We start from the raw sequence: 24,137 nt of genomic DNA, 5'->3' as shown, positions 1-24,137 counted from the left end.
AATAATTAGGAAATCTTTGACTTGCATGATATCTTGGTGCGATTACGTGTTCTTGTTTGGGTCATTAATAGCACTTCTAAAGTCTCTGTAGCACCATGTGATGATAGTTCTCTTAGGTTGAGCACCTTTTTCAAAAAAATGTAGAGTAACAAAAACATTTAAATGAATTTGATTCTTTATCGGAACTAAGATCTCTTCTTTCTCTTTAGGATCAAAGATCAATTGCAATGATTCGGCAGATTGACAACGAGTCAAACCAATGGAGGTGGATGGAATCATGTGGTTTATTGCATGAGTTGAAATTTTAGGTAAAACTTTGCATCACAAAGTTATATCCATGAGCATAATTAGAACAATTATCTTAGTGTGTAAACACCCTGCTCGAATTTGAAAATGGCAAATCATTTTATCATCCTAATCCTCTTCCTTTCACAAATCACAACCACATTAAAAGCACCACCACTCTCAAAATAAAATTCCATGCAAATAATTTATTTATAGTTTTAATATTTTTTTGGACCTAACTGACATATATGTGCCTACAAACTTATTAAAAGGGGTTTAGTTATATGATTAAAAAAAAGATAGTATTATCAATAGTAGAAGTTTCTCTATAAAAATTAGAGACGAGTGTGCACAGAAACATGCGACGTTTTCACTTCATGCATCGATGCTTTAATTGAATTCAATACTTTCATGAAGATATAAATGTCAAGGATCTCTTTTGGAGCTTTATAAAGAGATTGCATCACACACAGATCATGAATGAACAGTGTTAAGAGAAGCAAAAACAGAGTTAGCATCCATTAGATAGAAAATTAATGAGTCATGGGACATCAGCTCAACATCAGGCTTTTTGCCATGGGAGGAGGTGGTTTGCAAGCCTAGGTAGCAACTTCTATTTTGATCTCCTAGATAAGATAGATTTATAAACATAGGATTCACTTGAACCCCTCGCCATGAAATTATAGCTCAAAAGTAGTGAGCTGCACAAGCATTGATCAACCATAAACTAACCTGGACTTTTAAAGCTACAAATGCAACTTCCTCAAGTACCATAAATTTGTTAGATCTATATCATTGTGTAGCATAAAAACCCTTGAAGTTTGACTTTGCATCACCTTAATATATCCCACAATTCTTATTGCCTCTTAAGTAATCAAATCTTTAACAAATATAGTATTAGTTCCATTCTTATTCTAAAAAATAAACCAGGAGAAATAAATTTCGAAACTTGACATATATTCGGTTTGTATAAAATATTAGAGTCTTTACTATTCTATGGCATCAAAACTTTGTCGGTGCTTAGATTCTACCATTTGTTTGTTCCTTTGTAAGATGCTATTCACATATCCTCTTCTTTTAATAAATGTATATTTAATTAGACTGCTCTATTTAAGGAACAAATTAAAGTAAACCCACTACATAGCAATGTATGTGCATTTCTCGAGTAACCAAGGTCTCTCATTTTTTTTTTCCCCACAAGTACATCATCATATACCTGAATAATTACTACTATATGTATCTCCTTTCATGCGGACCAGAATAATATATATCTTTTTATGTACATTGCACCATGTCTATTGCTACTACTATTATTTAATTAAACTCAGACAGATACGGGTCCTCCCTACAACACCCCCTCTCTCTATTCATGTGCATCGCACGTGAAAAAAACAAAAATGAGCGGCCCTTAAGAACTAGATTGCATCATAATTCATGAAAAATAGCCCGAGCCATAAGTAGGGGTCGCAATCAGTTCAGATTGGATGTAGATTGGATCAAAAAATATATCAATTCAAATTAATTTATTTATTAAATTATCAAAGTTTTAAATTTATATCCGACTTTTTTTATTAAACAGATAATTCAATCCGACCATATAACCCATTAATTGAATAGATTAAATGGGTTAAATAGATTTTTTAATGAGATAAATAAATTTAAACAGATTAAATAAATTAAGCGGATCGGATTAAATATGTGAGAAATAGGTTAAATAGATTTTAAATAAGTTAAACGAGCTGGGTCATAATTCGATTTATTTATTAAATGAGACAAAATGAGTTGGGCATATCAAAAATTTAAATTTGAAATTAACTAATTTAATAATTAAATTTAGACGACTCGATTCATTTACTATCCAAATCTAGTTAGTTAGTGGGTTGGATCGAAGGGTTGGATTATAGATTACGACCTTTAAAGGTAAAAAAATTCAACACAAGACATCAGCCATCACTATCCCATTTATTTGTTATGGAAATTATACTATCCAGACTCTCCAACCGTTTAAACTTTGTCTCACACCTTCACCTTCAGCTGTCACTTTCCCATTTTTTTGTTATCGAAATTATACCATCCAGACTCCCCAACCGTCTAAACTTTATCTCACACCTTCACCTTTCTCTGTCCCTTTTTTTCCTTTTCTATTTTCGTAGTCCTCTCAGGGCGGTGGACGCCAAGGAGGAAGAACAAAAAAAAAAAAAAGATATACCAACAAAAGCCAAGAGTCTTATTTATGATTCCATTCTATCTATATGAAGAGAGAGAAGGAGATGAGAGCTTCCACATTTGAGTTAAAAGAAGAATTCGGAGTTGGAGATGATGGGAGGCGAGAGGCGGCGGCGATCTTCGGAGATATAGATAAGTATAAATAGAGGACAGGCAGAGCAGAGAGAAAGAGAGGCGGGGAGATGAAGGGTAACGCTGCCGCGAGTTCGCCCCCGGCGAAGCGGCGATGGAAGGGGCTCGCCGTGGCCGTCCTCGCCCTCGTATGCTTCTCGCTCCTCGTCCCCCTTGCCTTCCTCCTCGGCCTCCAAAACCGCTTCCCCTCCGGTTTGTTCCCTCCCCTCAATACTTCTCCCTCTCTAAACCCTAAGGATCTTCTCAGATCTCGCAATATCTCCAACCCTGGCTCGATATAGCCGGCGGGATCTTGGTTTGCGCCCGCATTGCGGTTTCGGTCTCGGATTCCGGCAATCTGCTCCGGATCTGGCTTCCGTGCTTTCCGTGGCTTCGAGTTGGAGAGATCTGTGGTGTTAGTTTTGTCTTATTTCGAGATTTAGGGCGAATGGCGGGTTCTAGTGGCATTTGGTTGTTCCTTACTGCTCTGCCCGCTGTGATCTCTGATGCTTTTTTTGTCTTTTGTGCAGGAAACTTGAGTGATGAGCGCTCGTCTTCGGTGAGAGAAGATTTATTGTTATGTTGATCATGGAGATGATTTGTTTGTTTGCTTGTTTGGTTGTTCCTTATGCTTGGTTTTGATCGTTGCGTAGGAGTCTGGCTTTGGGAATTACGCCCGTGTGAATTCTGGTGGGGAGCAGAATGAATCCGAGGTTCTTGTTCTTTTTCTTTCTTTTCTTTTCTTTTTCTTTTATTTTTTTTAACAGTTTGTTGTAGTGGCTTACTAGATTTGCTCTAGTCGCTTTCTTTGGGGTAGATGGGTTGTTGAAAAGATATATTTGATAGGAAAAGCTGTAGTTTGTCTGTATATCTTTAATAACTTATTATGCTGTTTCGTGCTTTGGTGTTTTGCAGGGGGATGAGTTGAGGGTTAATGATCTCATGCATAGATTTAAACCAACAATCCCAGAGGTATGCCCTATGCTAACTGTATATTTGCATTTTGTTGAATTCATGCAAAACATGGTCTCCTTGCATTACTTTTCCTTTCTAGTTGTACCCAAATAAGTCGAAGTAGTTATAGTTGAGTGTCCATGAATTTAATTGCTCGTTTAATGGGAGTAGACCTGATAGTCTTTAATCAAAGGCCTTCTTCATTCTTTATCATGGTTCTCATACTATATTGTTATGGGTTAACCGTGCAACTTAGTTCTCCAGCACTTTGTTGTGGACTTTTTTGCTTGAATGGATTTCTCTTGCAAGTACTTCTCCCTCTTTTACCTTATTATCCTTTTCTACTTAAGTCAGTAGCTTCTCACTGATATGTTTTCACAGCACCTCTATACTTTTGATGCATTGTGACAGTGGTCTTCTTCCTGAATCCTGTCTGCATCCATACATCGCAAACTTGATGAAAATGGAAGGTGCCAAAAGAGTATATGATGGGCACTTTTGTTGGACTGTTTAATTCATTTATTAATTTTCTGGTGGCATGTGAAGGATTGCATAAACAGTTACTGCTAATGGTGTTCTGTGGGCTTATATTGAAACTGAAACTGAAAATTTTGTTATCACTTAACATTATTCCAATAATTCTATGTTGAAACATTAGGTGATATAAAAGGCTATAAAAGGTTTTTTTAACAATGATATACAAAGCTAGATTTTAACTTTTTTCATCCTTTCACTTCCATAAAAAATATATGATTCATGAACTTTCAGGAATGACCAAAACAAAGTGTTGAGATTTTGGCTCATAACAATCCTTTTTTACATAATAATTGCTTCTAGAACTAATCATGTTATCTACATGCTTGTTCTCGTACATGCACCTTTGAGAAATCGCATTTTTAGATCTCTGTTCATTGTAATTCTTGCTCATTGTGTATTTTTGCTTGCGTAGTTTTTTTCTTCTATAGGTAAGTGTTTTCTCCCATGGATATTTTTGTGTCATACTGAGGTTGATTTGGGCATCTGCTTGCAATATTTGTTCTTCCTTTTTTAACCTTGTATATATTCTGTTGGATCATAGTTTTTAATTTCTATATGATTGGTTATTCAGCGGAACCTGATGGGGAGGTTCATAAGTTTTGGGGTAGGGTTCACAAGAGATGGTTGTGAGACCCACAAAGATGTTGATTTGAAGGTTGATGACAAATTTGCAGACTCTTTCATTTTAGGATTTCCCCTTGAATTGGAACCAACAGCAATGTAATGACCAGTAAGATTTCTTAAGTAGGTGGTATGTGGTACAAGGGTTGTTTCTTTATTTCTTGTCACCCAAAATGCATATTTTGTGATCTTTAGGTCCATGGCCTTTTATCCTCCAAAAGGAACTTAGTTAAATACTTTGGTTGATGTATGCTACTATTCTTACTATGGCATTAGTGATAATCAGTAAGTTGCTATACACCAAAGCACAACCTGCGAAGAGTAAGTCCTTCATTTCCCAAATAGGTTCCACATACAAACATCAAATCTTGTTTCTATTACCTCATCAGCTTAGTCTTGGACATTGGTTTTATCTACTATCTGACAATGATAAATCGAATTCCCAGTATAAGGCTTTTACTTGTGTATATTGAAGTTGTAACTTTAACTTCATTGTTAGAGCATGTGAAATCCAGGGTAATAATGGTTATATCAAGCATAAGGATTATAAGGATTAGGCTGGTAAATGAATGGATTAGGACTGGATAATGGGCGTTTGACATTTGTTCAGTCAACCAAATAGCCTAAACCAATTTAATATGGTAACTCAACAGATTGGCAACATGGTTTTTCAGCTGTGGGTCTGTTAATGATCAGATATTGACACGACACTTGATTCAATTAATTCAATCTGCTAAGCATGAAAGGTTGAGAAGAGAGTCGAAGTAGGAGGACATGGCAAGGTTGTTAGTTGGGCAGCGATTATGGTAGAAAGAAGAGTAGCAATAAACAGAAATTGGAACAGGGAAGAGAGGAGCGAAGAAGATGGAGACAGGGATAGGGATTAGAGAGGGAAGGAAGAGGGTGTTTGCTGTGATAGAGTTCTGGATGGTGTGCCCAGGGAAGACGGTGGTGATAGACCATGTGAGACTGGCCAATTGGAGAGAGATGGGTAGTCATCAGTTTGTGGTGGTTGGCAGCCTGTAAGTGCCGCTCTTCGATAAGATCAAGGCCTCTGCAGTGGAGGAAGAGAGAACTCTGATTGAGAGAAACCTTGACCTCTTTTTTTTAAATATTCCTAAGATATCATCTGCTGTTAGGTTATAATCTAACTGCAGATATTTGTTATACTTCATATATATATATTGTATACTTTCAGGGTTGGGCTAACTGGATCATCCTCCATTCAAATCTGGTTACTTAATTTTCTAACTAATTGAATTCATTTTTTTCCGGTCGCTGGATCAAAAAGCTCTAGTAGATCTGGATAATTGGATTGGATCAGAATCTCTACTAGATCTGGATAATTGGATTAGATCCAGGTAAATGGACTATATTCAGATTGGACTGGTCGGGATCAGTTCATTAAAATGCCTATAAACGGTGATGGCATAACACTATGGAACACCAGGATCTATGTTCTTTTAAAGTTTATCTTTAACATCAAAGTGCTGGATCTGTTTGCTTAAAACATTGAGGAATGCATGCATCTCAAATTTTGAGCTTTCTAATGGTCTATTTAACAATTAACAGTTGTTTTGACTCCCTAGCATGTATCAAGCCATAACTTTCGTCAAATATGGCTCCACATGCATGTGCTGTTGGAAAAGAATGTGCCTCGTTACATGTGTTTTTATCATCAGTGGTTTCTCAATTAAAGAATCTCTTACGAACTTTCTATTATCACATCTTTAAAGTGGTCTAGCTTTTGTTGTGAATGGTCAAACTGACAACTGACAGGATGGGAAGTTTATTTAGGAGCTTAACATGTGAATAGAAACATGAACTAGATTCAGTTTTTATGAGAAAAAAAAAATCTCTGAGGGTATCAAAACTACATGTGGTTTGATTCTTCTGTCTTAACGAAACCTTGGTTAAGCTATGGATGTTGACAAGTCTCTTCTTCTATCTCATAGCATCCATGGACTTCCAACAAGGAAGATTGTACGATTCCTATCGTTTAATAAAGGCTTGCTAGGCTCAAGTGGTATCTTTGTTGCAAACTGTTGCCAGTTATACCATAGTAGTTGTACAAGGGGCTCAAAGTCTTAAGGTATGACTGAGACATATCTGAAACTGGTTAAGTTGCAATAGTTATGGTCAATTTCAACTGAAATTGATGGTCCACTCTTGGCTTGTTTTGGCTGAACTTAAGGGGGTTTAGTAAGATACCATATACATGTGTCCTGTACGTGTGTGCAGTGTAGATTTTTATGTATGTATGTATGGGCTTGCTAGGAACTGTTGCCTGTTAAATCATTGTAATTTTCAGAGATGGGCATCGGGCCGTGCCGGGCTCGGCCCGGCCCAGGCCCACCGGGCCACAGACCAAACGGGTCGTGCCTGGCCCGGCCTGTTACTAAACGGGCCGTGCCCGACACGGCCCGCTTAACCTAAAGGCTAAGCCCGGCACGGCCCGCTTAACCTAAAGGCTAAGCCCGGCACGGCCCTAGGCCCGTGGGGTGGCGGGCCATGCCGGGCCCGGCACGAGACGGGCCGTGGCTGTCCAAAAAAATAGCCGTTATGGGTGGCCCATAACGGTTATTTTTTTGGCCCATAACGGCTATTTGTGGCTTTTTGCCCATTTTGCCCTTTCCAACAGCCATAAAACGGCTAATTTGAGGGGTATTTTGGAAAAAAAAATTGGAGTCCTGTAAATTCGTGCTTGGCCCACGAATCGTGCCAGCCCAGGCCCTTATGGGCCGTGCCGGGCTCGGCCCGCGGGCAAGAAATCCTTAACCCAGCCCGGCCCCCTTTTATGAGCCGTGCCTAGCACGGCCCGTTACTGTAGCAAGCGGGCCGTTTCGTGCCGGGCCATGGGCGGCCCGGCCCAATGCCCACCTCTAGTAATTTTATAAGGGGCTCAAACTTTTACGACTGAAAATATTTGGAAGTAGTTAAGTTGCTACAGTTGTGGTCAATTTCAACTAAAGTCGATGGTCCAATTTTGGCTGGTTTTGGCTGAAATTGATTAAATCTGACTTTGGGTGAGGGGTTTAAGTAACACCCACTTACATGCGTATGTGTATGCAATGTAGATTTGTATGTATTTTAATTAGCATCCGTGTATGTTAATTTGTCATTTTGGACAATGACCATAATTTTTTACATTACATTTGGGTAAATAGTGTCTCTTAGGGCCATTTCTGTTTTTCCTTAATTTAAGGGAGCGAAATCTTACTCCTTGGTGATAAAGCAAGACTTCAAGAAGCATTTTTGTCAAGATTGAAATGGAATTTTGCAAGTTTTGATAATATTGGAACCATGCAGGTGCTTGGTTCCAAAAAAAATGCACCGCCCCCCCCCTCTTCAAAACAAAAGGAAAGAAATTTTTTAGGGTCTGTGGGGGCTTTTTAGTGGATTTTTAAGGAAAGAAGTAATAGTTTATTGAGTAGATCATATCACATGGAGAGTGGATTTGAAATATTCGAGCTTGGCTTGTGAGATTTGAGCTCAAATTTCCTGTATAGGCTGTTGTGTTCAAAAACATAATCCTTTTCTATAGATTTTGTAGATATATAATCTCTGTTTCCAACTTCTGCAAATCTTGTAAATCTATCATTTTTTTTTGAATTTTAAGTAAATGTCTTCTTATTATTTCTTGAAAAAATGACGATATCTTGACTTTGTTCTTTTTATTAAAAAGGACTACAAAATTATTAAAAGCTCATAGGTTCGCATACATCTAGATTGTCGTCAAACTTAAAATAATATAGTTCTGTCAATTAAAACCATTTATGGATCAACTTTTCATCAATTAAAACTTAAAGCTTCCCATTAATTGCTGTTACAAGAAAATAGTTGAAAGTCTCAGGAGAACAGTTGCTACACACAAAAACTTAGCACTGCCCCAAGTTTGTCTTATCCATTAATTTTTTACTCGAGAAAATCTTCGTTAATATAGTTGTTGCCAAAATTTGTATAACCACATCAATGAGCACCTAAACTTACATGGTTCATCATTGTGGGGCTGAAGATAAGTACTCCAAAATCTCTGGATACCCCTTTTCAAGAGAGGTGTCATGTATTGCGACTTCTGGAAAATGTCACATCAAGGCCCATGAGAGAACCGAAAGTCTTCTTTTCTTCATGTGGAATAAAAAGGAAGCCTGATTTCAAGTTGGTAACCTTTTTCAAATATCTATGCACCCTATAAAGTTCAATTTATGGTCCCAACATCTGATAGAATTGCGGTGTACTCAATTAAGTTATAGGATTAAGCTTTTATGTTTCACAGATGTTTGAAAGCGCTTCTTATCTTTATATCTCATAGGTTCATGTACTATAGTCGATGTTCTCTATAAGCTGTTGGTTGGTAGCGCAACCTTTCCACTATTATCCACTATTACCGTATACTGAAAGTTGCTTTATGTGATGGCATTGTAATCTCATTTTGCTTGCATGATTTTCTCTGATAATTTTCTTTCATTTTCAGTATATTCTTTTAGTTTATTGAAATAGTATTGTCTCTGAAAATTTTCTGCCATCCTTCAATTGTTGGTCATTCCTCACCTGAATCAGTTTTTGTTCTTGTTTTCTTCTAGCAATTTAAATTTAATATCTAGCTCTATTGATTCTTCTGTTATTCTATTATGTGTTCTACACAATCTTTAGGCCATTGTGATTACCTATATTACTTTGTGAGATCAACTCTCCTTATCTTTGTAACATACCTATAGCTGGAAGCATCTTTAATATCATGTTGTTTTTGGAAGTGCGGCCGTTATGTTTGTTAGCTATGTTGGATCGGCAAGTTAGAATTTCTGAGAACATTTGCAGTTGTTTATATATCAGGATGTTACTGTAAACTTCATGAACAAGCCTACGACTGAATCTGTTGCTGGTGCGCAGTCCACTTCACGGCCAAAGGGTGTTATCTCCTACTCTAAACCAAAGAATATTACCTCTAGAGGTAAACAACGCAAGTTCAGCTATATGTTTATTGTCTTGATTTCTTCCCCCAGTTTGTACATCCAGAAGTTGATGCCAAACCCCACCCTTGATCATGTGTACAGGTCCGTCGACAGAGCAAGTAGTTGCACCAAAAGCACCATCATCTCTGACTACAAGAGTAAGACCTATTCCCATGTTTTAGGAAATATTCATCACTGGCATTTATATTAAACACATATAAAGTTGTTGAACTGATTCAGCCAACTGACTCCTTTGACCCTGTGGCAGTTATAGCTGAATTCTTTGAGAAGTAATTCCTTTTTTGTAACAAATATTTTTTTCTCTCCTTTTTATTCTTGAAAATAGTCAGATTTTATGTGTGCTGAATTTCATATTTGGTCTTGCTTTAGACCTTGTTGTGTATGATATCATAGTGAGTTTGGGTGTTTGATCTCCTTGGGTTCAACTTTTAGGGCTCCTGAAATTGACTTTTTTGTCATTTTGTCTTGAAAATAGACAGAATGTCAGATTTTTTATATACATTGGATTTCATATTTGACCCTGTTTTAGGCCTTGATGTGTATGATATTGTAGTGAGTTTGGGTGTTTGATCCCCTTGGGTTCAACTTTTAGGGCTTCCTAAATGACTTATTCTGTTAATTATCTCAGAATGATGGAAGAGATGGAAAGAAGAATCATTCCAATGATTCAGCTGGTGATGAGACAGAGAAATCCTGCCAGCATGAATTTGGAAGCTACTGCATTTGGTCCATGGAACACAAAGAAGTGATGAAAGATGCTCTAGTGAAAAGACTCAAAGATCAGTTATTTGTGGCTAGAGCTTACTACCCAAGCATTGCGAAGCTTCAGAGACAGGAGAAGCTGTCACTTGAACTGAAGCAGAATATTCAAGAACACGAGCGCATGCTTAGTGAAGCCATTTCAGATGCTGATCTTCCACCATTGTAAGTAATGTGTTTACATGTATTAACCTTCCTTTCTTCATGTATCAATTGATTTAAAGCCTTGCATTTTGCTAGTAAAAGGGGCTCATGCATGATGGAAGTGATATTAGGGAGAAGAATCATTGTAGACCACAAAGATGACATTATCTCAAACTTGTTTGGCCCAATGTCAAATATAATGAATATTACTGCTTTAGTAGTTGAATTAAAATAGTCGTGATATATATGTAATCATACGTCTCATCATGTGATTACTTCGTGGTTAGGTCTATAGGTCTAGGTTAGGCATTGGTCGTGGGTCTCTGTGTTGACCCCAATTTCAATTCATGCATAGCTTTGGATGGTCAATTCTTTATGTATAGATCCTATATAAGCAATATTATATTGAGTTCTCTACTAATTAATTCAACTTTTCCTACCCATGGTTCTGTATTTTGCACATTTTGGCCATGTTTAGGTTGGTCGGAAGATAGCTCTACCAAACAAAACTTGAACTTGATGTGGGATGTTGGCTCTGCCCTAAGTTTGATGTAAAGTATTTTAGGGGTTAGAATGACCTCAAAGATCTTGTACCTGCCTCATAGGTTTGGACTCTGAACAGCTACTAGGTCCAAATCAGTCCAGATATGGTTGTCTGTGTGTTTATTTGACCAACTTGTAACCTTTTTTTGGAACTTTTGTGCTATTAATTTAGATGTAAAACATTTAGAACTATGATTCACTGGCAAACTTCTTGGCTTCTTGCCAATGACGTTTACAACATCTCCATCTGGAAAAGAAGCTTCTGTGCTTGCTGGTCCCACTTGCAAAGGTCTATATATAAACTCACCAACATGGATCATTTAATCATATTGAATGACAGCCAATTTTGAACTTGTCTGGCACTTCCGAAAAAAAGAAAAGAAAGGAAATCTCGAAGAACTTTTCACTTCAATGATCATCTAATCATTTAGTGGACAAGGTGTCTTTGTGGATATGTAATTTATCTTTTCATAACAGTTCTGAACTTAGTGCCTGATCTATTTATAATCATTTCTAATGTTTCTTACTTTATGTAAACTGAGTAAAAAATGATGTGTTGGCATTTTGTTTTGCCAAATAGGCTTCTCATCATGTAATTTTTTTCCATATCCTCCACATTTCCATCTTCACAAATTCTTTGGGAGTGACATATATAAGCTAATTTAGTTTAAAATCCCATCCATGTTAGTTACATGCTTTGGAGCTTGTCACTGCCTACTTCCATAAAATCTCAAAAGAGTAGGATGGCGAGGGAATAGAGGGGATAGTACTTCTATTTTTGACTTAAGGTTGGATTTTTTCGGATGAAATAGTTCTGGATAAGATTTTATGGTGTTGGGAGCGAATATTGGTTTTCATCTTTTCATGGAGGCTTGGAATTTTGAATGATCCTTTCCACTATGGTGTCGTTTTGCCTTTTCAGTTCAAATGGGTGTGACCTGGGATAATTCAATACAAATGATATGGTATCTTAGGCACTTGTTGTCCAAGCTGCCTAATTGATTGAATAGGATTGAGCGTAATGCCAAATGAACTACTGTAGGGTGCAGAAAGAAAGGAGCACGAGGATCGTCCAAGGGCCTGGCCAAGTGTTTGATGCAGGGTGGTGCAATATGGTGTTTATTTGCTAATGTGGGGAGAGGAAGTATGACCTGTATATTTTGTGTGATCGAAGAATACTTCTTGAGATTTTCTGTAGCCTTTTTATAATTTAATTTTCTTGCCTTTGAAAAAAAGAACTTCTCGAAGCTATTTTTGCCAGCGATTGTCATCTTGATAATTGTTTACTTGTTTAACCACTAGATTTTGTACCTTCTCTTCATCGTGGCTTATTTTGATTGGGCCATTTTTCAAAGAACGTTTTAAGTACTATCTGTAGTAGTTTCATATAACAATTGTAGCTTAAATTTTTGGTGGAAACATTTCCTTTGGACTGAAATGATCTAGATTTTTGAGGAGTCAAAACAAAACTGACCCTGAACATTGGGTTATTTGAGGTTGTTTTTAGGCATTTCAAGTGAAGCATGTAATGAAACACCTAAACAAGTGCTTATTTGCCCAAGACTATTGTTCCATGTGACTTAAAATGATTGCTATGACTTTTACCAGTTGTGTTCTGTTTTATCTCTGACCAGAGCTGCCTGGAACATGGTGGTTGTGAGAAAAAATCATTTTAGTACACAGCTAGCTTAACCCAAAATTTGAACCAGCAAAAATCATTTTAGTACACAGCTAGCTTAACCCAAAATTTGAACCATACTTACCATAATTAATTAATTATGGAAGACCCTCAATTGAGGACTTGTAATTATGCCTGACTATTATATGACATGAAACTAATTGTTGTATTTTTCTCTTCTTAGTCTTGAAAGTCTGAGGTTACAGAGGCTGGCAGACACTTTTGTTTCACTGGATTTAACTTCAGCAATCTATTAAAATCATTTGAAGCCTTTCTTTTCTTTTCCTTTTTTTTTATATATATGATGAATTGGTTCTGAAAGATCAACTCCACTTTTATCTTTCAGTGTTGGAAAGAAGATACAAAATATGGATCACACAATTGCTAAAGCCAGATCATGTACCATAGACTGCAATAATGTGGACAAGAAACTTAGACAGATACTTGATCTGACTGAGGATGAAGCCTATTTCCATATGAAGCAGAGTGCATTCCTATATCATCTTGTTGTTCAGACCATGCCCAAAAGTTTTAATTGCTTGTCAATGAGATTGACAGTAGAATATTTCAAGAATTCATTGGAGGATATAGAGCAGTTACATGCTTACAAGCTCAACAACCCAATCTTTCAGCACTATGTACTCATCTCGAGAAACATACTTGCAGCATCTGTTACTATCAATTCTACTGTGATGAATGCTGAGGTAAACTGTTTCACTTTGAATGATTGGGTATCGAAAAGAATGTCTTGTCTGACCAGTGTCATTGACTTTTGTCTTGTAATTTTACAGGAAACTGGACATATGGTTTTCCATTTGGTCACTGATGGGCAAAACTTTTATGCCATGAAACACTGGTTTGCGAGAAATTCTTACAAGGAGGCAACTGTTCATGTCTTGAATTTTGATGATCTTAACCTGTTCGACTCTTACAATTTGGGCCTGCGACAGCTAGCACCATCTGAGGAATTCCGTGTTTCCATCAGTGACATTGCTCAATCATCAACTCTGCAGATGAGAACTGAATATCTATCTGTTTTTGGCCACTCCCACTATCTTCTACCTGAAATATTCAAAAATCTAAAAAAGGTAGTGGTTTTGGATGATGATGTTGTGGTTCAACAGGACTTGTCATCCTTATGGAACCTTGACTTGGAAGGGAAAGTGAATGGTGCTGTCCGGTTCTGTGGAGTTAGATTGGGTCAGTTGAAAACTTATATGGGAGGATATAACTATAATGGTGATTCTTGTGCCTGGATGTCCGGAATGAACATTGTAGATTTGGAAAGTTGGAGGGAGCACAACATTACTGGAAATTACCTAGGCCTGCTACAAAAGGTAAGTGGCGTTAATCATCTCTAGTCTTGTCATCTTTATTGTTGTGGTATACACATATGGGGAAAAAAGAATATTTTTACTTATAATTGAGTCATTTTCAGAAAATAGCCCTTAAGTGTAAATTACAAACTTGATTTACAAACTCAAGGTGGTTCCATTACCAATTTAGTTATTAACGAAAAGACAAGCACATTCTCCTCCCACTGCTTGGGATTTAACTTAATAATTATAATTCAGCTCTAATTTGATTAGTTATCAGATTTGAGTAGTTCTAAACTTTCTTTGACCTGTGTTCGCTGTTTGGTAACTTGCCAAATACAATACCCGTTCCTGAAGTATCAGCTTGTTTGGATATAAGTTTTGGTTGGTGGCTTGTGCTTCCATATTTGAATACCTATAAATGACTTTGTATCACTTATCTATTATTGCTATACATTTTTAAATTGCTAGAGGCGTATGATATTTTTGAGGCTCAGGTCTCTGTTTTTTTTTAATGGATGAAATGTAAAGAGAAACTCTGTGATCTTCCAATTTGGCAGATAACCAATGATGAATTGCCTTGTTAGTTTTCGGACTTTCTGAATATTTTGTCATGCTTTGGCAATGACAGTTTCAAAACGGGACTGAGGAATCATGGAGAGCTTCAGCACTGCCCATAAGCTTACTCTTATTTCAAGATCTGATCTACGCTCTAGATGATACCTGGGTTCAGTCAAGGCTGGGCCATGATTATGGAGTTAGTGCAGATGCCTTACAGAATGCTGCAGCATTGCATTACAATGGCAACATGAAACCATGGCTAGAGCTTGGTATACCAAAATACAAGAGCTATTGGAAGAAATTTCTCACCCAAGATGAGCGGTTTATGGATGAGTGCAACGTAAATCCATAGCAGCACTTGTATGAGGTGTAGGGCTTCTGAATATGGAAATTCGAGACAAGGGGATGAATGGAAACTTATTTGCTTCAGAGCTGATGTGTTCCCCCTATTAGGTTTGAAGCAGATTCCTCTACAGGAAGAGCAGATTTTCAGGTACTGAGATGGTTTGAGATGTCAAAGCAATAAATGGGTGAAGCAGCATTATGGGTTGATCATGTCTGATAAGAGCCAAAGGCCCTTCAGCATAAAGATTTCGGATGTTACTTTTGTGACTCTTAACGGCAGCAGGAGAGATGTAAAACAAACGGGCTAGGATAGTTGAATATGTAAAATGGTGTTGCAGGTAAGTTCGGTTACTAGTTGATTGCGTCATTCATTTGTGATATAGTTGGACAATTATTGACAAGGCACATCAAATTGGATTGCTGCCATCGTACCTAGGATGTAGATTGATTTTTTTCCCTCTATTTTTTTGACCCTTGTTGTTCAGTTTTCTTTCACAATAAGGGTATAGCTGGGATCTCTTTATTGATGATTCTTTATTGTCAAGTACTGCATATGCAATGCAATATGTTTTTCACAAGATTTTCTGCTTAGTAGTTGAGAGACTGTCTGCATTATGTTAATATTGATTACAAATCTCACTTCTCTCTCTCTCCTTATAGTGCAGTAATTGTAATGTGTTGCTCTACACCCAAATATTAAAGTTTCATGGTAAAAGTGTATTCCATTCAGGTGTCATGATTTTGGAAGCGGATGAATCATAAATTTGCCTGTTAAGTCCTAATATGCAGGAAGATGTTTAGGTAGTTGGTTACTGTGTAGCCGAGTTCAGGAATATCGGTTTCAACTTTCAAGTCGGAATTTGTGGCTGGAATTATGTTTTGATTGGATGGTAGATATTGTAATATAGCATCCTTACTTAGGATGGTGATTGTGCAAAGACCTGCAGTTAAATTGTTCTTGTTGGCTAGGTAGGAAGCGTCATACATCTCAACTTTCAAAACACTTAATAGCTGCAGTGGCTCTACCTGGAAGCCTCTATTGTTTTACCAGGAGGGTCTTTTCTGGGTAATGCATAATCATCAAGATATGAGCTTTGGCTCCTCATTTGTATCTAAAAGTTTGGAAATGCTAGAACTCCCTAAAATGACTAAAATCTCTCTGTTAGTAAGGGTTAGCTCCTAATCTTTTTTTTTTTGGGTAAATTTCCGCACCATCCGGCTGATTCCGATCTGAAGGGTCGTTGTGGATCATGGTACTTTTAGGAGCCACAGAGGGTGAATTTAGCATTTGAGCACCAAATTAATTCTAGAACCCCCGTGTCGCACCAAAACACAATGTCCATCCCGATTCCGGAGGTCTTTGGGGAAACGTAGCAGCACAAGATTAGTAATTTTCAAACAAACATTTGGACCGTTGGTGCCTGAAAGCCGGTTGGGGAGCGGTCAAAATTCAAGCACCACAATCACAAAACCGAGATCCAAACCGTTCCTCCCGCACGGCATTGCAGTTATTCTTTCCTCTCCCGTTCGTTCATCCACGCCCACAGGGGAAAACAGGAGAACGAGTTTTAGCAAAAAAAAAAAAAAAAACAGAACGAGTGAAGGAGAGAGAGGCTTCGAACGGCCATCGACTTCCAAATCCGTCCATCCTCTCTGGAAGCAAAACATATCCTGGTTATAAAATGGGACTTGGGCCTCCTTGCCCAGGTCGAAGTCCCCCGGCCAACCCCCCGAAAAAAGGAAAAACTTCAGCCGGGATCTTCCCTTGGCCGCTCGTTAAATTTCATTACTGTAAGCTCCGCATCCTATCAATCCTCCATTCCTTCTAAGAACTCAAGCATTATACTGATTCCATTAGCAGGGATAGGTGCTAACTTTTCTTTCTTTCTTTCTTTCTTTTTTAAGTAGTTAGAATAGATAGAGAGCGCGTTAACCAGAGAAACAAAAGACAAGCAAGAGGAAGAAAGGGGAAGAGAGATGTCGCAGGTCACCGCCGTGTTCGTCCTCGTCTCGCTCTTGGGCCTCTCGGTCGTCCGGGCAGAGGACCCATACCTCTGGTTCCCATGGAACGTGACGTACGGCACCATCGCCCCTCTTGGCATTCCCCAGCAAGTCATCCTCATCAACAACCAGTTCCCGGGCCCCGAAATCAACTGCACTTCCAACAACAACATTATCATCAATGTCTTCAACAACCTCGATGAGCCCTTCCTCCTCACATGGTTCGTCACTCTACTCTCGCGCAGCATTTCATGCATGATTTGAACTTTCTTTACTTTTTTGTCACAAAGTGAAGCATGGAGGCAGTGCCGGCCCGAGCCCTAGGCGATCGAGGCGGTCGCCTAGGGCCTCGGACCAAAGGAAGGCCTCCGCCTCCGGCCTCCGCCTAGCGAGCTCCTCCAGCGACCAGCGGGCAGCGACAGCGAGCCAGCGACCAGCGGGCAGCGAGCCAGCGACCAACGGTCCTCTGCAACCGGCATCCAGCCTTCCAGGCCAACGGCAACAAGCCCTAGCGTAGCCAACTAGCCCAAGCCCTAGCGTAGCCAACTAGGTAGCCCGTCTTCTCCATCCAACCATCCGCCTGGCACGCCACCGTCTTCTTGCTTCTTAAATCCCAAATAACCAAAGTGGACGGCGTCTTCTTCTTCATCCTTGAGTTCTTAAATCCCTAATCCTCAAGTCACTCAACAGTTCTTCCTCTTCCTTCCCGGCTTCCCGTTCCTCGAATCTCGATAAATCGGTTCTTGAGACTTGACGCCGGCGTCTCTTCTCCAGGTCTGAGGTCTCCTTCTCGTTCTCGGCCCTCCGCGGCTCCGCAGTCCAGCTCCGCCCCTGTTTCCGTTCCGCGGCTCCGCCCCTGTTTCAGGTGAGTTCTCCTTCTCCTTCTGGCTTCTCCAGCAGTCCAGCTCCGCCCCTGTTTCCGTTCCGCGGCTCCGCCCCTGTTTTCCGTTTTCCCCTTTGTTTCCGCGGCTCCGCCCCTGGGTGTCTGCCTGTCTGGCAGTCTGGGTCTGGCCGTCTGGGGAGTGGGGATTTCTTACAGTTTGTGGCTTTGTGCCACTGTAATCAATTTGATTATTCTTGTAAGATGGAAATGCATCGATAGCATTGTGTTTCCCCAAAGTATTGCATTCCATTCCCAAATTATGGCCTTTCTTGGCATTCTTGCTATCTTTAGATTCTTGAAGCATTACATTCTGAATTCATCGGTATGCTGTATAGTCAATAGAAATTCACTTTATGATATGTATGAAAGATTTTGAGTCTCAAACTCTTTGATATAGTCCCGTGCAACTTTTTTTATTCTTTTGAGAAGATGATGTCTGTTGTGATTGAAATCTGGCCTGAGGGTAACCACGCACTGGGGAACGGGGGATTTATTAATTATTTTTTGGGCAGAATGTGCCGGCTGCCGGAACTGTGCCGGCAGCCGGCAGCCCGGCACCCATTTCCACTTTACTATTTATATTTCAATGCTATCAAAATTTTTATTGTCGGATTCTTGAAAATAAATTTTATGTCTATTCTTAAAAATTGATAATAGTTTTTCATGTCTAGGGTCTCCATTAAAATTGAGTTCGGCACCGCTTGTTGGGATTTGAGTTCAGAGTTCGTCGTCGAGTCCGGCACCGCTTGTTGGGACTGGAGTTCGTCGTCGAGTCCGGCACCCCTTCTATTGGCATTTCGGGTTTTATCATTTTCAACTCTATTCTATTTTGATTTGTTTGTAGTGATTGTCTTAATTGTTTGGTTTGATAATATTATTTTTGGATTCAAATGTCTAATAGAAAATTTGAATGTGGGTATGAAAAACTCAAAAAGAAAAGAAAAATCAAAAAACTCATTCAATCTCAAAAAGGTGCTTTAGATAGATTTATTGTCACAAATAAACAAAACACTACATCAAGTTCAACTCAAAACGAAATAGAGTTAGAAGATGATATAAAAAGAACGAAACAAATTGAGATTGACAACCAAACAATATCTAGTGAAGAACACAATAAGAAATTAGATGAAGATAGGATAAATAAGGATAGTGTAGAATTTAATGAAACTAGTTCTATTTCTATAAATATATATGATCCTGGTCAATGGAAAAATATTGATACAAAGTTGAGAGATCTATTAGTAGAAAGAGGTCCAATTAGAGATTATGATCTTCATTTTCCTAGGGATGAAAATAATAGACACTTTTCTACTATACATTATATTCGTAAGTTACCTAATGGCGAAAAATATGATAGAAGATGGTTAGTGTATTCAAAGGATTTGGATAGGGTATATTGTTTTTGTTGTAAATTATTTGATTCAAAGTCTAGCACGAGTCAATTAGTCAATGAAGGAAGTAGGGATTGGAAAAATCTAGGTATCAAGCTTAAAAGTCATGAAACAACTAATGAGCATATCATTAGCATGAATAGGTGGATTGATATAGAAGTGAGATTGATAAAAAATAAGACAATTGATAAAAGTCTCCAAGAACAAATAAATCAAGAGAAGGATCATTGGAAAAAAGTTTTATTGAGAATTATTGCTGTTGTAAAAAAATCTTGCAAAAAATAATTTAGCATTTCGAGGAAAGAATGAAAAGATCTATCAAAGCAATAACGGAAATTTTCTAAGTTTTATTGAAACGATTGCAGAATTTGATCCAGTAATGCAAGAACATGTTCGACGCATTCAACATGGTGAAATTCACAATCATTATTTAGGTCATAATATTCAAAATGAATTGATTCAAATATTAGCGTCTGAAATTAAAGCTATAATAATTAAAAAGATTAAAGAAGCAAAATACTTTTCTGTAATACTTGATTGCACTCCTGATGCAAGCCATCAGGAACAAATGACCCTAGTTTTAAGATGTGTAGATACTTCAACAAGTCCAGTAAAAGTAGAAGAATATTTTTTAGAATTTTTAGAAGTAGATGATACCTCTGGAAAGGGCCTTTTTAATGAACTTATAAATATAATAGAAAAACATAAACTTGAGGTTAATGATATAAGAGGACAAGGGTATGACAATGGATCTAATATGAAAGGAAAACATCAAGGTGTACAAAAAAGATTATTAGATATAAATCCTAGAGCATTTTACACACCATGTGGATGTCATAACTTGAATTTAGTATTATGTGATACTGCTAACTCATGTCCTAAGGCTATATCTTTTTTTGGAGTAATACAACGAATTTATACCTTATTTTCTTCTTCTACAAAACGATGGAAAATTTTACAAGATAATGTATCTACATTAACTCTTAAACCTTTATCACAAACACGTTGGGAAAGTCGTATTGAAAGTGTCAAAGCAATTAAACATCAAGCTCCTAAAATAAGAGATGCCTTAATTCAATTAGCGGAAACTAGTGAAGATCCTAAAATAAAGAGTGAAGCCATATGTTTAGCTACATATGAGATTGAAAATTTTGAATTCTTATTAGGCATGAATATTTGGTACGATATATTGTTTGCTGTTAACTCAGTTAGTAAGAATTTACAATCTGAAGACATGCATATTGATGTTGCTATAGATCAATTAAAAGGTCTTCTTTCTTATTTAAAAAGTTATAGAGAAAATGGATTTATGAATGCTTTGAATTCATCTAAAGAAATTGCAAATGAAATGGAAATAGAACCTACATTTCGTGAAAAACGTGTGATCCGTAGAAAAAAACAATTTGATGAAAATACTGATGATGAGACAATAAGATCAGCTGAAGAATCTTTTAGAATTGATTACTTTTTATATGTAGTAGATCAAGCTATTTCTTCAATTCAAAGTAGGTTTGAACAATTCACCATATATGAAGATTTTTTTGGTTTTTTGTTTAATTTTAGAAAGTTAAAATCTTTGAATGAAGAGAATTTGAAAAGGTGTTGTCTTAATCTTGAAAACTATTTAAAGCATGGTGAATATTCTGATATTGATGGTCTTGATCTATTTTCAGAGTTAAACGTTTTAAAAGAAATTTTACAAATAGAAACTTGTACCCCTATTGATACTTTAAGTTTTATTAAAAAAACAGATTCTTTTCCAAATGCATGCATTGCTTACAGAATATTGTTAACAATACCTGTAACAGTTGCTTCTGCTGAAAGAAGTTTTTCAAAATTAAAGTTGATAAAATCTTATTTGCGGTCAACTATGTCACAAGAAAGATTAAATGGATTAGCTATATTATCGATTGAAAATAGTATTTTAATGAATCTTGAGTACAAAAGTTTGATTAGCAATTTTGCATCTCAAAAAGCTAGACGGATTATTTTTAAATAAATTTTTAAAATATTTTGCACTTATTAAAATTTATTATTATTATTATTATTATTTAAAAAAAAGGCCTCTCTTAGAAAGTTCGCCTTAGGCCCCCAAATGCATTGAGCCGCCCCTGCATGGAGGCAATTAAATCTCTTATCAGCTTGGAGATTCATAGAGAGAACCAGAATGGATTCTGTTTTCATCTATGAAAATCTTTTCAAGTTGGATGGAGGAGTTTCTTGCAACTTGGGTTTTAGAGGATCTACTGACTCCAAAGAAACCCAGCAAGTCAAGCAGCTAGTGTAGGTGAATATAATAATTCATTTGGCAGCACATAAATATTTGTTGCATTTCTATCCTGGACACATTGTTTAGGTCGAGAAAACTACCTAGCCAGCATTGTTATTTTTCCAAGCAATATATGAAATTATGCTTTTCTTAAACATTTACAACTTCACACATATATTTCATCTCTGCAATTATAATGCAAGTTATTTTAAGCTTTCATCCTTATCCTGGACCTTCCGCTCGCTGAAGCACTGCATTTTTTATCCTTGGGGCACCGCTCAAATGACACCTCAAATATTTTAGCTGTTGTGTGGTAAAGAAAAGTAAGAAAATATATTAGCTAAAAACAAAAGCATATTTATTACTCACAGATTTTAGTTCACATCATTGAAAGAAGAAAAATTTTATGAACCAAAATAGCTTCTAAACATATGCTAAAAGTGCTTCTTCCAATAAGCTCTATTTTAGAGCTCCTCTCAAGCTAAAACAGCTTATCTTTATTCCATCTAAAAAAAAATTTAGAGGGCAAAAAATACTTTCTGACCTACCAAATACTCCGGCAAACCGAGCCTGAGTATTATTTGCATGAAGATAATATATAAATTACTGGCTTGAAGTTGTTTGCAAAACTCTCAAATTTACCACTCGGCAGGAACGGCGTTCAGCACAGGAAGAACTCATGGATGGACGGGACGCCGGGGACCAACTGCCCCATCCTGCCGGGCCAGAACTTCACCTTCCACTTCCAACCCAAGGACCAGATCGGCAGCTTCTTCTACTTCCCCTCCCTCGGCATGCAGAAGGCGGCCGGCGGCGTCGGCATGCTCCGCGTCCACAGCCGCCTCCTCATCCCCGTCCCCTTCGCTCCCCCGGCCCAAGAATTCAACGTCCTCGCCGGCGACTGGTTCACCAAGAGCCACAAGGTCCTCGCCCGCCAGCTCGACGCCGGCCGCGGCCTCGGCCTCCCCGCCGGCGTCCTCATCAACGGTCGCCTCGGTAAGGACGCCGCCGGCCGCGACGAGCCCCCATGTTCACCATGCAAGCCGGCAAACGTCTACCGCTTCCGCTTCTGCAATGTTGGCCTCAAAACCTCCCTCAACTTCCGCCTCCAAAAGCATTCGCTGAAGTTGGTTGAGATGGAGGGCTCCCACACCGTCCAGAATCTCTACGACTCCCTCGATGTCCACGTCGGCCAGTGCCTGTCGGTGCTCGTCACCGCCGACCAGGCCCCCGGCGACTACTACCTCGTCGCCTCCACCCGCTTCACCAAGGAGATCCTCGCTGCTACCGCCGTCCTCCGCTACGCCGGCTCCAACGCCCCTCCGTCGCCGGTCATCCCCGACGGACCCTCCGGCTGGGCCTGGTCCTTCAACCAGTGGCGGACTTTCCGGTGGAACCTCACCGCCAGCGCCGCCCGCCCCAACCCCCAGGGCTCCTACCACTACGGCCAGATCAACATCACCCGCACCATTAAGCTCGTCAACGGCCACAGCGTCGTCGACGGCAAGCGCCGCCACTTCATCAACGGCATCTCCCACGTCGACCCCGACACGCCGCTCAAGCTCGCCGAGTACTTCAACCTCAGCAAGCCGGCGTTCGAGTACAATCTCATGGGCGACGTGCCACCTGCCCCTGATGCCCCGGTGACCCTTGCACCCAATGTCATCACTGCCGAGTTTAGAACTTTCATCGAGATCATCTTCGAGAACACGGAGAGAAGCATCCAGTCCTACCACTTGGATGGCTACGCCTTCTTCCCTGCAGGGTAATCAAGCATGCAGAATCTCACCATCTCTGATGTTCTCTCAACTTTGAAATTTATACTTGGTGACTGATACTTATACCGATATTGATGTCAGGATGGGGCCAGGGAAGTGGTCGCCGGAGAGCCGAAAACGCTACAATCATTTGGACACGGTGAGCCGGCACAGTATCCAAGTATTCCCGAGGTCATGGACGGCGATCATGCTGACCTTCGACAATGCTGGGATGTGGAATTTGAGATCCATGAATTGGGAGAATAAATACCTGGGGCAGCAGCTGTACGTGAGTGTGACCTCGCCGGCACGATCGTTGAGGGATGAGTACAATATGCCCGCTAACGCACTCCGCTGCGGGGCGGTGGTCGGGCTTCCCTTGCCACCGTCCTACACCTAAGCATGCGGCGGCTTGTGCCGCAGCCCACCGGCGAGCCTCGATCTTCTCCTGAGAGGAGGAGGGATCGAAGGAAGGGGTAATCATGATGGTTCTTCTCTTCCTTTGGTGGTTCTTTGTTCTTTGGGCTTCCTGGTCATGTACCATGTAAGCAACGCTCCCACACTCATAATCGATATTAATCTATGGTTAGTATGAATAATATGTACATTTCTCCAAAAAAAAGGTGATATATACTGGTGACTTCAATCCGTGTTCCCTTTCATGGTTTAGATCCATTTAAGCTGAATTGATGTATATATGTATGTATGTACATGTTTGTGCGGGGTTTAGTCTGCATTATTAGATGCCACTGGCAGGGACTTTGATATGATCAGCGTTCGCAT

At 39.0% G+C, this 24,137-nt stretch overlaps 2 protein-coding genes across 3 annotated transcripts; both read left to right on the top strand.

Moving 5' to 3' along the window:
• The first annotated feature begins 2,474 nt into the window (after window positions 1–2,474).
• On the top strand, window positions 2,475–15,631 carry LOC103705901 (probable galacturonosyltransferase 7). Of its 2 annotated transcripts, none has more exons than XM_008789800.4 (10): window positions 2,475–2,835; window positions 3,153–3,181; window positions 3,276–3,335; window positions 3,538–3,594; window positions 9,568–9,685; window positions 9,789–9,844; window positions 10,336–10,631; window positions 13,178–13,535; window positions 13,623–14,168; window positions 14,779–15,631. In XM_008789800.4, exons 1-10 carry the CDS (start codon window positions 2,694–2,696, stop codon window positions 15,058–15,060), a joined length of 1,944 nt encoding a protein of 647 aa, XP_008788022.2. In that variant the 5' UTR covers window positions 2,475–2,693; the 3' UTR covers window positions 15,061–15,631. The 2 variants fall into 2 exon arrangements, with proteins under 2 accessions (XP_008788022.2, XP_008788023.2); XM_008789801.4 differs by having other exon boundaries at window positions 2,476–2,771.
• Window positions 15,632–15,935: 304 nt separating this feature from the next.
• Window positions 15,936–24,012, top strand: LOC103705900 (L-ascorbate oxidase homolog). Its single transcript, XM_039132359.1, has 4 exons — window positions 15,936–16,844; window positions 16,959–17,275; window positions 22,250–23,362; window positions 23,457–24,012. The coding sequence occupies exons 2-4, from the start codon at window positions 17,031–17,033 to the stop codon at window positions 23,752–23,754; spliced, it is 1,656 nt and encodes a 551-aa protein (XP_038988287.1). The 5' UTR covers window positions 15,936–16,844; window positions 16,959–17,030; the 3' UTR covers window positions 23,755–24,012.
• The last annotated feature ends 125 nt before the right edge of the window (window positions 24,013–24,137 follow it).

This window comes from Phoenix dactylifera, chromosome 12 (assembly GCF_009389715.1).
Source record: "Phoenix dactylifera cultivar Barhee BC4 chromosome 12, palm_55x_up_171113_PBpolish2nd_filt_p, whole genome shotgun sequence".
Lineage (NCBI taxonomy): Eukaryota > Viridiplantae > Streptophyta > Magnoliopsida > Arecales > Arecaceae > Phoenix > Phoenix dactylifera.
The sequence above is the reverse complement of the archived record's forward strand: the minus strand, read 5'-3'. Positions and strand labels throughout refer to the sequence as shown.

Coding starts and splice junctions, on each gene's coding strand:
- LOC103705901 (XM_008789800.4), top strand. CDS start 2,694: ATGAAGGGTAACGCTGCCGCGAGTTCGCCCCCGGCGAAGCGGCGATGG. Junction 3,336..3,537: donor GGGAGCAGAATGAATCCGAG/GTTCTTGTTCTT, acceptor GGTGTTTTGCAG/GGGGATGAGTTGAGGGTTAA. Junction 14,169..14,778: donor ACCTAGGCCTGCTACAAAAG/GTAAGTGGCGTT, acceptor TGGCAATGACAG/TTTCAAAACGGGACTGAGGA.
- LOC103705900 (XM_039132359.1), top strand. CDS start 17,031: ATGTCGCAGGTCACCGCCGTGTTCGTCCTCGTCTCGCTCTTGGGCCTC. Junction 17,276..22,249: donor GAGCCCTTCCTCCTCACATG/GTTCGTCACTCT, acceptor ACCACTCGGCAG/GAACGGCGTTCAGCACAGGA. Junction 23,363..23,456: donor TACGCCTTCTTCCCTGCAGG/GTAATCAAGCAT, acceptor TATTGATGTCAG/GATGGGGCCAGGGAAGTGGT.